Source organism: Chelmon rostratus, chromosome 21 (assembly GCF_017976325.1).
Source record: "Chelmon rostratus isolate fCheRos1 chromosome 21, fCheRos1.pri, whole genome shotgun sequence".
Classification (NCBI taxonomy): Eukaryota; Metazoa; Chordata; class Actinopteri; order Chaetodontiformes; family Chaetodontidae; genus Chelmon; species Chelmon rostratus.
The window spans coordinates 21,977,281-21,989,698 of NC_055678.1; the positions used below are offsets into that span (position 1 = coordinate 21,977,281).

The 12,418-nt window shown below is 42.9% G+C and overlaps 1 protein-coding gene across 3 annotated transcripts in view; it reads right to left on the reverse strand.

The window, feature by feature from the left end:
• Positions 1-1,722: 1,722 nt before the first annotated feature.
• spag9b (sperm associated antigen 9b) overlaps positions 1,723-12,418 on the reverse strand; it is a 36,899-nt gene continuing 26,203 nt past the window's right edge. For 2 of the 3 annotated variants that reach the window (XM_041962476.1, XM_041962475.1), the window contains 16 exons: positions 11,871-12,050; positions 10,487-10,616; positions 10,288-10,377; positions 9,228-9,389; positions 8,854-9,025; positions 8,488-8,697; positions 7,455-7,611; positions 6,877-7,005; positions 6,701-6,781; positions 6,492-6,559; positions 6,238-6,386; positions 5,565-5,736; positions 5,319-5,432; positions 4,887-5,078; positions 4,323-4,454; positions 1,723-4,237 (listed from right to left, as the gene is read on the reverse strand). In XM_041962476.1, coding sequence (XP_041818410.1) covers positions 4,119-4,237; positions 4,323-4,454; positions 4,887-5,078; positions 5,319-5,432; positions 5,565-5,736; positions 6,238-6,386; positions 6,492-6,559; positions 6,701-6,781; positions 6,877-7,005; positions 7,455-7,611; positions 8,488-8,697; positions 8,854-9,025; positions 9,228-9,389; positions 10,288-10,377; positions 10,487-10,616; positions 11,871-12,050 — 2,257 coding nt within the window. In that variant the 3' untranslated portion in view covers positions 1,723-4,118. The remainder of the gene's footprint in view (positions 4,238-4,322; positions 4,455-4,886; positions 5,079-5,318; positions 5,433-5,564; positions 5,737-6,237; positions 6,387-6,491; positions 6,560-6,700; positions 6,782-6,876; positions 7,006-7,454; positions 7,612-8,487; positions 8,698-8,853; positions 9,026-9,227; positions 9,390-10,287; positions 10,378-10,486; positions 10,617-11,870; positions 12,051-12,418) is intronic. The other variant, XM_041962477.1, reaches the window with a different exon arrangement.

Here is a 12,418-nt window from a genome sequence, read left to right on the forward strand (position 1 = left end):
GTGGTATTGTGGGGGTGATACTGACTGTACCTGCCCAAGAGACTGAAATTCATGAAATTCAACATGAGATGACATCTGCCAATCAAAAGCAAAATACATTTTGTAGTTATAGTGTGCTGCAATTTCCCTTAATTAATCAATGCAGTACACTATCTATATAGAGCTGAGACAAGTACGGCTTTATGTAGAAGGCACCGTAAACGAAGGGACAGAGAACTTTTAGCAGCAATTCTTTTTTTGTATGGTACGTGTTGAAAATGAATGTATAAAATGTGTAAAATGTTACACTCAACCCCTTTCAAGCATCAAGTAAGATCCTGCACCCTAAATGCCTCCAGATTGGATGTGTGATCCTCTTGTATTTTAATAGACATACAATACTGTGGGTTAGTTTTTCATTTTATTTACAGACATTTAAAGAGAAAACGGTGAAAATACTGCTTATTATGCCATGCCATGGGTTGAAGTTATTTTATTAGCTTTACTAGAACTGCATTGCTTTTAAAAGCACCTACATTGACTGGAATCTGCTGTGCAGGTACTTGTATGGTTAAGAAAACAGCTGGTCAGATATAAAGCAGTAAGGGCAGCGCATGTCAGAATTAGACACAGTTTGACTGGAGCAACATGAGGAGAAATTTGGTGAAAACTGTTTCAGTCCATCAGATTGATTGTAACTCTGGTTAAGCCTGAAGTGAAACTGAACCTGACCAACAGCAGGCTGGTCTGCAGGGATAAGTATCCTACGTTAGACTGCAGTTTAGTGATGTAAGCCTGATTTAACTGGTAATGTTGCTTTCTGAAACATGTCTTTGGTGGGTCAGATTGTTTACTGGTGAGTTTACTGAGGCGCTGCAAGGTTGGAGTCAAAGACGCCAAAAAAAGCTTCAGCTCTTAAGTGCACCCCAAAATCTTAGACGAGCTGTGGATCATTTCTGATGAGGAAAAATTACAGGCAGACAAAACTCGCCCACAAAAGTTGCTTTAATTGACTGTTAAAAATAAGTAAGGCTAGAGATGCTGTAGAAGTACAAGATGGTGTGTGTACTGCCACCCGGGAAGAAAGCAAGTCCCTGCCAAGTTAATGACACGCGTATGCAGATGAGAGGGGTGATGCAGACCTGTGGAGGAGGGCGAGACTCTCCATCACGCTGTGGTGGGACGAAGCTGCCCAGTTGTTGACTTCAGTTTGACTTTTTCCTGCATTAGAGCTGAACTGCATCAGGGTCTGTGGACAGGCTGCAGGGTTTCTACTTAAAAAAAACAAAACAAAAAAAAAAAACAGCCCCCCCAACTCCTTCCCCCTCACAGACATAGTGCATAGCTGAGTAAGGTTAACCCCTACAGAACAAATTCATATCATTTCAACAGCAACAACTGTTGTCAAAACATTAAACCCAAGCCATTGTCATGTTTCATACACATGTAGTCATATATATATATATATATATATTCATATTCAATGTACAAAGATACATTCTGAATTGCAAAGGCTCAATCATTGTAAATAAATACTGCAATGGCTAACACACACACACACACACACACACACACACACACACACACACACACACACACACACACACACACACACACACACACACACACACACACACACACACACACACACACACACACACACACACCTTCTGATACTGTTCAATACAAAGAGGAGGAAAAAAAAAAAAAAAAAAAAAACATACCAGAGCAGTGTGCTGGTGCACAGAGGGCAGACATACACTCAAATGAACATCTTCTACACTGTACTGCAAGAGTTCAGTGTCAAAGACACTAAATAAAAAAAAAAAAAAAAAGTTGAGAAAAATAGATTTAAACATTTTCTAAAATAATCAGTTTTCCATCAGGTGGGGATGTCACTGACAACTTCAAATAAACATCATCATCATCTTGTACAAAGGGGGCAGAACAGTGCACCAAAACCAAAAATGTCAGTGTTAGAATTTTGACCTCTACATGTCAAGATAAGGATTAAATGGGGGTGGGGGGTTAGATAATCCTCAGCGTGGCCGCTTGTTATATCCTCTCACAGAACAGGTCCAGCACATTCTCCTCTCTCACACCCTGAAAATATTTCAATTTCCTAATATGAAAGTCAAAAAATATATCTTATCTATACACCAGGATTTCTGTTACAAAAACTTGCATGTTATCTACATGGAGGCAGACGCAAGTATGCTGCTCAAAGGTGCCCTGTTAGATGAGACACTAGTACTGTTTCAGCATGTGGTCAACCATCCATCTTTAATTCTTTGTCCTTTGGTAACAAACAACATTCTTTCGAGCAAAAATAAGTACTTTGTCACACTTGAAAAGCCTACAAGTCAGTCCTTTCAACCCTTGATACCTAAGGCATATTTTTAAGTGTCAACAAGCTGGAGCTGGTGGGCAGACTGAGCAGAGGGCTGACAGACACCTCGTGGAGTATTGGATTAAATACAGGTCTGTCAAACTTTCAGCATAGCAATCAAAACTAACGTGAGGAAGGTGGGATTTACAGTATGTAGCAGCTGCTGCTGCCACTTTTCATTTCATAATTGCAGGTTTTATGAATGGAATTTGGCCAGTGGGTAAGTTAAGCTTCAGTTTGTGCTGATTATGTATTATCATTATGTTCAAATTACAGAGCTAAACATCAGATTTTCTGAAAAATAATGACCCAGCCATCTTTTATCGGGACGAACAGTCTCTATCCAAAGCTAGCAACTCTGCGATGCTAGCACAGTATAATGTTTACCATGTTCATGATCTTAGTTTAGCATGTTAGCGTGCTAACGCTACCACTGAGTACAGCTGAGGCAGATGTCCCTGTGTTCGGTCATAAGACAGTGACATGAGTGAAAGTGTAAGAAAAGATCAAATTTAGACCTGATGATGGCACTAGATGATCAACAAGTTATAAATTCATTCTGAGGGGGACATGAATGCCTTAACAAATTTTCATCAATTAGCTGTTGAGACAACCGCACCAAATGTGGTGCGCACGTCGACAGACACCTCCATCCATACAGCCATGCTGCTAGCATGGCTAAAAACCCAGGAGCTAATATAACAACACTTAGCGCTGCTCCGAAGGTATTGCCAAAATCGGAAACAGGTTACAATCTTTTATAATATGTAGTAGATGGAATATTTTTCATTCAGGTGGTCAGAAGGGTCTTTGAGGATTATGGGAATACATTGAGAACAGCGCAACTGTGTTATCAAACAAATCCGTTTTTTCCAAAATATTGGTATTTATTTTTCAGAAAAATAAGATTTGTGCCTGTAGCTGCTCTGTGACTGGAAAATCAGACACGCATGAGAAGCATCACAGGGCTTCCATCATTACATCTTGATGATAAGATAAATACGGGGCCATTCTCTGCTCAAACAAATACTAAGCAGATGAATCTGATGTATTGCATTCGAGTTAAACACATCCTGATCTAAGGACAACTAGCGATTAGTTAAATTCATCTTGCATACAATCAAAAGCTGAGTTCTCAAAGGATGAAAAACATGACATAGGATATCAGGAATCATATGACTGGCTCCCACACGCCTGTCCCAAGCTTACATTATTGAAGGGCAACAGGGGAGCTCACAGGTGATTATTTTGTCTTTCAACCAACAGATTTAGCATCAAGGGTAGTCCAGCATGGGCACACAATAACTGAACTGAGTGAAAGAAACCTGGAAACGTCAGGGGGAAAATTCATTGTATTTGCTGTGCAAATATAATAAAAAAAGTTCAAAGTTCTGTATTCAATAAGAGCTTTAGCTCAAATAATATTAAAAGAGAGAGGCATTATAACAGATTGAAATTCAAATCTGGAAAATAAAAAAAACTTTAAAAATAGAACAAATAAGAGAAAATGACTAATAATAAAACGACATGCAGTTTGTGTGAATCTGTTTTCACTGCTCCAGTCCACTTTACCACTGAGTCAGATCTCAGAGCAGTTGTTGCTTGTTTCTGTTTGATCAGGTTTGAGGAAGAAAAAAGTGCTGATTAAACTCATGCCTGTGGAGGGGAGTCGTCCACCTGAACTCCTCCTCCATGGCAACAGAGTTGAGAGAAAAGGCAAATCAGGCCTCAGGCATGCTGAGGTCAGAGTTCAGTCCTCGCTGCTCAGGACCTGCCAGACGATGAGGTGGCTGCGCTCGGCTTTAGCCAGGAAGGGTTGCAGTTTCATGGGAGGGTCTTCGCCTTCCTCCGTGTCGCCATCCTCATCACCTGTACACAGAGACATCGCACTTGTCTGTAGACCTGCCGCAGGGATTACAATGATGTTTTTATCTGTTACGTGTAGCAAACTCACCCATCCTAAAGTCGATGTAGCCTTCTCCTCCGCTCATCACCAGCATGGACTTGGTTCCTTCCTGAGCTGTGGCATCTGTTGCCTTGTCACCTGCTGCTTCTCCTCCACAGGACGCAGATGGAGCTGTGTGACCTGAGAGCACAGAGCCACAAACTGTAAATAACACCAAACTAGTACAGATTGTGTTTTTCTGGTCCAGACCCTCTTCAGCACACTCTGTTTAAATGAGATCTCAACTCTCTGGCTCACCACTTTTTAATCTACATCCCATAATATGAGGAGCAAACAGGTTTTTTACAGTTTATACGCATAAAGTATAGATGGTCTGCTGATAGTGTCATTTGCTATTGCACAAAATTAATTTTGCATATGTATGGCAGCAGCAACTAAAAGGACAATGTTTTATAACTTAACCCAACTTTTTTAATTAAAAACTAATATCCCCCAAAGGAGAGATTTGATATGTCCAAAATATGTGATAAAATCCAAAGTGTTTGATAGCAGAGTTCAGACATAACAGAAATAAAACGCTCAAACACAGGAGCATGCAGCCTGGGCTGTTACCTGGGACAGCTGTGAAGAACTTGACAGCATCTCTGTGGCCATGGAAACAGAGCTGAGCGTGAGCCATGGAGCAGTACGGAACAAATGTCCCGGCCGTCACTTTGTCACTGCTGTCATCACCGTAGACACGGACTGCACTTCCTGGCTGGTTACCTGCTGCCTTGGTTACCTTGTTGGCTGCTGATGGAACGGCTGCAGTGACAGAGAGACAGGAATGTAGGAGCAAATCCAAACTCTCCACACTCCAATCCACCGCATTTAGAATGCACTTTGTTTCATTCCTCAGATTATGTGTAACTCATGTGGTACTCTTGTTGAATTCATCCGCTATAATAGCAGAATCAAATATTCAGTCTTAATATTGGGCATTAGTGGCTTGTAGTGAGTGGATGGATGTACATGGAGATGCATGGCTGAAAAAATGTAACTCACTCTCTGTCAGAGGGATGGAGATGATGACTCCATTTCCAGTGCCGATCCACAGACGATTACTTGACACCATGAGAGCTGTGATCCTAACAAATGAGAAGCCGAGTTTCCCCGTACCTGAGAAAAGGGTATAAAAACCAAATCTAAGTCAGGAACAAAAGTCTGTCAGCTCCTGACAAGTTTCTTCCCTGTTTGGATACTGAGGATGGATCCTTGCAGAAATCTTGTTGGAAAAAAGAGTGAACTAACCCAGCATCTTGCTGACGTAGGGCTCGATGTCGACATCCTGAAGGTGCTGGAAGGTGTGAGCGTGGAACAGCCTGAGGGTGGAGTCCAGTCTAATGGACACCCAGATACCGTCGCCATCCCAGGCCAGCTGACGTACCTGGCTATCCTTACGAGGGTGGGCGTCGAACGACTTCTGCAAAGGAGAGGAGAACATGGACATATGGACAAGTGTAAGAGGAGTGCAGGAAAGACATCTCGTGGCTCAAGAGCAAAACTACTATCACACAACAAAATCCTTTTCTGCCTCAAACAAAACGACCTTTTCTGACTGAGCCGGAGTTCAGCAACCTGACGTACTGAATGAGAGTATTCTCTGTCTAACTCTGACTGCCAATCGCAGGCGTCGCTGAATGTCGAGTGTCGCATGTAGATGCGCAATGCCAGCTGTGAAGCTGGAAGAGAGATGGAACATAGCTTGTGAGTTGTATTAGCCTGAAAAGCTAGCAGTCAAACTGAATCCCCAGTGATCCGGGGGAGGACACTGAAATTCAGTAGTGCCAGGCAGCTTCAGTTGGGTCCGGTTTGAAAGGTGTGGGTACAGGTCAGGTTGAGGTCTTGGTTTCCTGCCTGTGCAGAATTCTAAACTGAATCATTTGCATTAAAGGAAATGAGTGTGGGCGAAGTCTTATTATACCTCTATCTTCATGGCTTTGGGCTGCACCACAAAGATCTTGTTCCTGTAGCCACACCAGACCTTATCGTGCACTACAGTCATACAGCGGATGGAGTGATGTGGTCTCCCCAAGTCTAACAGATGGTAGTTGGTCAGGTCCCACTGTCCATCTGACACAAACACAGGAAGTCAGGAGTTATACAGTCGTATTTACAGAGAAAGCCCCCATCAGGCAGATATGGCTTGTTCATGTGAAAAAGTGTGCCTCCCCTCACCTACTCCTCTGTGGAAAATGGCTAAAGTGCCATCAGAAAGACCCACCAGTACACGGCCTTTCACATGCCTGTGGGAGAGAAACAAATGTTTTCTACAACCATCCGTTACTTTTTCAAAAAATGTAGCAACATGAGAGTGAAAACGCAGGCTGGCAATGAATGAATGGCCCAACGTACATCCGTCTTTTATCTTTACGTATGGTACTCACACTATGCCGAGCACAGAGTCCTTCAGCTTTATAGAATGGAGACACTTCTTCCACTGAGCCACAGAGGAGTGGACGTACACACTAGGATCAGAAACACGGTCATCAGATTTCTTGAATTCTGACCATACACGTGCAGAAGTGTGCTGGGCAATGAGGAACAAACATTTACAGCTCACCATCCGTTCTGTGCCCCCAGCCACATGGTGGGCAGAACGCTGCTCATTTTCTGAGCCTCTTCTCTCATCAGGTCCTGCTCCTCTGCGCTGGGGTTTGAACTCACTCCATCCTTCAACAGGTCACTCTCCCTGCTCATCAGACACAGCAAGCGTTATTACAGTCGCTGCATTTGTACAATTCTACCAACCACCAAACTCAGTGAACGATTCCTTGCCTGATGTCACAATGCACAGTCAATAAACAAGCAAACAAAAAAGGAAGTCAGTTCTAGCTGTAAGCCTGAAACACTGTTCCAACCCATTTTGTAGAGAGCAAGTGATAACTAATGGCAAAACACACACAGCCAACCAGCGATGCAGCGAGGGAGCTTGGCTGGAGGGATAATGCAGTGCAATAATAATTTACCATCACACAAATATGTACATAGGTTTCATGACCAAACAGTAAATGGCTTTACAGCGACTGGATGTTGTTGCTCAGTGGGTTTGTTTATGGCTGTCCTGCTAAAATTGGCAGTTTTATTGGAGGGACTGGATTGTAATGACGCTGTGTTGGGTAATGGGCCTCCTGATGTTACCTCTGAGAGTAGTTGGCTAGAGCCTCTGCTGTCTGCTGAGCCCCCAGCGGGTCGGTGAACACGTGTTCGGTGTAGGCTCCCCTCAGGCTCTCTCTTTGGTCAGCAGGCCCTGCACTGGCCTCTGTCGCCTCTGTGGCTTCCTCTGCTGGTCTGGATTCTGTACAGAGGACCGTCTCTTAACAAACTGGGCTCATATGTGCAACTTCAACGTGAAGGTAATATTTATAGTGTCATTTTAGCTTTGGAATATATAGTATACTGACGCAGTGATTACAGATTTTGCCGGCCCCTCATTAAAATGCAGATTGTCCTGCATGTCTCTTTCTTTTTATGTTGCTAATGTGACAATTATCACATCATCCCACTTTTCCTTTCATTTGAATACATTATTACATGTGGCTGAATGCATTTTGGCTTCAACAAAACACAATCTGGGGAAATTTTTATCAAGCACCTCAGAGGAAATCGGTCTCTTTTGTTTTTTGGCTCCACTTTTAGGCAAAGATGTAGAAGCATTGTTGCTACATTCTTCACTTAGGACTCATTCACCTCCCACGATTCAGCATAATATCAAGGTAAAAATTCTTCTGTATGGCATTCTCACAAATTGTGGGTTTAATATTTAATAATTTATAAATGAATTTGTTCATGATGCCATGATATTGATGGTGGAAATGTCTTATTTAGGAGACATGTTATTTCTTTATGAGCCGTGTATTCCTAAAAGTCAGATAGCTTAGTCACCTATGATATTTGCCTGTAGCACACACATGCAGCCTACACATACAAAAAGGTGTGCTATTTACTGCATTTTGATTTTGGGATTGTTTAATATTTCAACCTGCAACTGTCAGAAAACTACAACAGCACTGAGCATTCTAAAGTAGCAAGACATTCTGACCTCAAAGCATGCAGCAGTGTTTTTCAGCCTGACCCTGCAGAGCGAGTCTGAGATGCTTGATAAATTCCCTGATCACCAAGAATGCATGCTAATGTCAGGTGGAGAAGGGATCAAACAGTAAAGATCTCTGACCGGTTTCTCCGTCTGTTGCCGGACTGACTGCTGTCTGAGGGACAGCTGCTGCTCCCTCAGCTTCACAGCCGACAACAGTGATGCCTCCCAGCACGCCGTCTTCACCAGCCGAGCTGCTGTTGGTTGATTGTGAGCCGCCATCTCCGGCTGGCCCTGTCTCAGAGTTTGGAGCTACTTCCTCACCAGCTGGGTAGTCCGTCTCTCTTGCACCTAAATAAAAACATGCATATGTAAACACAAAGCGGAACACATGCCATTCCTTGTAATTGATGCAATCCCTCTATGAATGCCAAACGAGTTCTTACATACAGATGTCAGTGATAAAATCCTCTCTTTCTCAATGTGGACATGTGTTGATCTGCTGACCTGGTACGCTGGCGATGCAGAGGACGTGGGCGTTGCACACAAAGAAGCTCTCCAGGATGTTTCCAGGCTGGTTGGCATCAATGACGACAGCTTTAGTGGTGGACTCGGTGCTGGTACAGATCCAAACCAGCGACGACAGCTCTTCCTGCTGCCGCAACTCCTTCTGCTGCTCCTGCAATAACAGACAAAAGCAGAGACTGAGCATGAAACATTGTGTGTGTGTGTGAGTGTGTGTAAGAGAGAGAGAATATGTGCTTTGTAGCTAAAGGTAACATGACATTTTTATCACCATGTGTTCTTGTGGGATAGGACATGTGGTGATAAAACAAGTGGAATCTGTGTGTGTGTGTATGTGTGCGCGTGTGTGTGTGTACCTTGAGTTCTTGATCCAGTTTATCCAGGCTGCTCTGAGATCCTATTTTCTTTTTCGGGCTCTCTGGTCCAGGCACGTCACTGTAGAACACACTGGCTCCTACGATCGAGCCGCCATCTCTGGTTTTCCCTCCAGAGAGGTTCACACCAGCAGCACACCACAGCTGAAGACACAGTTACAGCAGTCACATGCAACAAGATATGTATGAGATATCATCAGTGCATTCCTATCAGGATGATTGTTTCCATTCTCAGAGCATCCAATCGTGGTTACTCGACTGACAATCGGATCGCTGACTGGGTGACTTAAGAAAAACATAATATCTTATATTTGGTTTTACCCAGGTGCCAAAGGTAAGCCTGAGGATATTCCACATGCAATCTGCAAGCTATTATAAGACATTTATAAAAGAACATGAACATTTTATTTCAAATATTTCAACATTAAAGTAATCTATTAAACAGCAATGTCTCCTCTATTCAAACAATGGCTCCTGTTTAAAAGTCAATGTATCAGTGCTTGGTACAATATTACAGCAATATGTTCTGTTTAACATTTAATATCCAAATCATGCCCATAATGTTAGCTACTCTTATGGAGCAACAAGCAAAGCTTTGGTGAGCGGGCATATGGAGAACAGACACGTGGGGTGTCAAAGCCATGAAAAAGAGACTGCAAACTGGTTTGTTATTAAGGATTTAAAATTCACTCACTCACTTCAGGGAAGAGATTCTACAGATTTATTCTTATAACATCTTAGTCTAATAGTAAGCTAGTTAAAATCACCTTTTTATAATGTAAGGAAAAAAAACAGTCATTGATTATCCCATTAATCACACATTCACAGCTAAGAAAATGAACCACAATGCCATTCACTGCAGGTATTAGAATGGTTTGCTGGTGCATCTGGCTAATACTGCATCAGCAGCTTCAGGCAAACATGCATTAGCCTTCCCATTCTGGTTAAAAACATGTGTATTTAATGTTGAGGATGAAAGCTAACATATACATTATGTATGCCATTGTACAGTTATTGTACACCAAGAAGCTGGAGCAAATACCTTCATAGAAGCATCTTTCTCATCCAGTGGTCTGAGGAAGACAGGAACAGGCAGATTCTTCATTTTACTCTCTGCCTGACCACCATTGGCCTGAAAAATGAAGAAACAGGACCATTGCATTACAGCTTTTTTCTGTTAGAATTTTCATCACAATAGTTGCACCATCATCTGAAGAGTAACAGATCAGTCATCCCCTTACTTTGTACTTCTTAGGCAGGCTCCAGCCGTAAGCCTGCACTCTGCCGTCCTCCTTCTGGACGTGGGCTTTGACCTGCTGGTACTGAGCCCTCTTCTGTTCTCGTCTGGACACCACGCTATTGGCTGCCACTCTGAAAGACATAACAGCTCTCTGACACAGATGTCTAATCTTGGGCAATTACGTTTTCTACAAAAATAAATGAAACTTTTTTGAGCGGGCACTTTCACGCCTGTAGTTCATCATTCGGTCCACAAAGAATGACACACTGTTATCTTTAAGTTCTAGTCCAGTTTGTGTTCACACTAACTTATCACAAGGGAACCAAAATGTGCTACCATTAACCTATGCAGACTGAAAGGTCTCCACTGTCACTCATTGGACAGTTTTGATGATCTGCATCACCATCGTCAGCGCTACAACCAAAAAAAGTTGAGACGCTGTGTAAAACATGACATTAAATACAGAATGCAATCATTCACAAACAAACTGCGTTTACCAAAAACGCTTTTACAAACTGTTTCAGATCCATGTAGTAACATCCTTTACACAATCATGTGTTCACAAAGTGGTGAACCTCGCTCCATCCTTGCTTGTGAATGACTGACCAATCAACCTGTTTACCTGTGGAACAATCCAAACAGGTGTTTTTGGAGCATTCCACAACTTTCCCATCTGTCCCAACTTGTTTGAAATGTATTGTTGGCATCAAATTCAGAATAAGCATTTTACAAATCAATGACGTTGACGTTCAAATTGTTTAACAGAGCGCCCCAGCTTTGTTGGGACCGGGGTTGTACATGGACGCACCTGTGGGAATCAAATTGCAGTGACAGTCAGTCATGCTGCACTTTTAGTGCTTCCAGTGTGTTTATTTGTGTTGTCCAGTGTCAAAGAGACCACAGGAAATGAGTGATTATGACCGAAACTGGGCCTCATATATCATACACACAAACATATAGAAATGGGATAAGACATAAGCATTTTCTACCAAAATACTATGGAGACATTACAGTGTGGTCACTATGCTTCACTTGCAATATACTCCATAGGGCACAAGCTCAGCACAGCTCTGGTTTAACTCCTTTTCTTATCTATCAGGCTAAATGCTTACACTCACATGCTGATGAGATGATTTGCAAAAACATGGACTGGGCTATACATCACTTACAGCCTACAACACACATCTGCTGCACAAACAAATCTCACCAGAGTCCACTTTGAAGCAGGTTTCAAATTCTAATGAAGCTCATGACGTTGTTTTTAAGGCATAGATAGTAGATGAATGGCCTGTTGTTCCATTTATCAAGTGTTCTTGATCTTAGCTTTTGAGTCAGGTATGAAATGGGTGTGCCTCAGCATCACATGTTTTCAGTGAGCGACTTACTCCTCATTGAGGAAATCAAAGGCTTTGCTCTTGTCACTGGGTAGCTGCTGCAGGGTGCTGCTCTTCTTCTTGACGGACGGCTGAATCTGAGAGGTGGGTGCGTTGTACTTGACGTTCACTGGGGCCTCCACCGCCGGTTTCTTGGCTGCCCCGCCCGACGAGCTGAACAAACGGCTGAAACTGGAGGTGTAAGGGCGGGGAAGTGGAAAGGAAAGAGAAAAACAAAGCACACAGACAAACGTATAGAGGGGTGGGTACAAGCAGTAGCTCCAGCGGCAAAGGTAGGGCTCAACATTTAAGGGTAAAAAGGTTCCTTTCCCATGCCAACACACCATGCCGGCTTTCATACAGGTAGCAATCACACATTGAGGTGCATGTTCCTGTTAACTTGTCAAGACCCCACTGGCCTGTATCCCTAACAGCAAAGCATCAGAGAAGCTATCCTCCCACAACACTGGAGTGCAGGAGCGCGGGAGTGCAGGGTTAATATTGTGCACCGACTAGGACGTTAGTCAACAACACAGAACACAACAGGCCTGACAGCAACA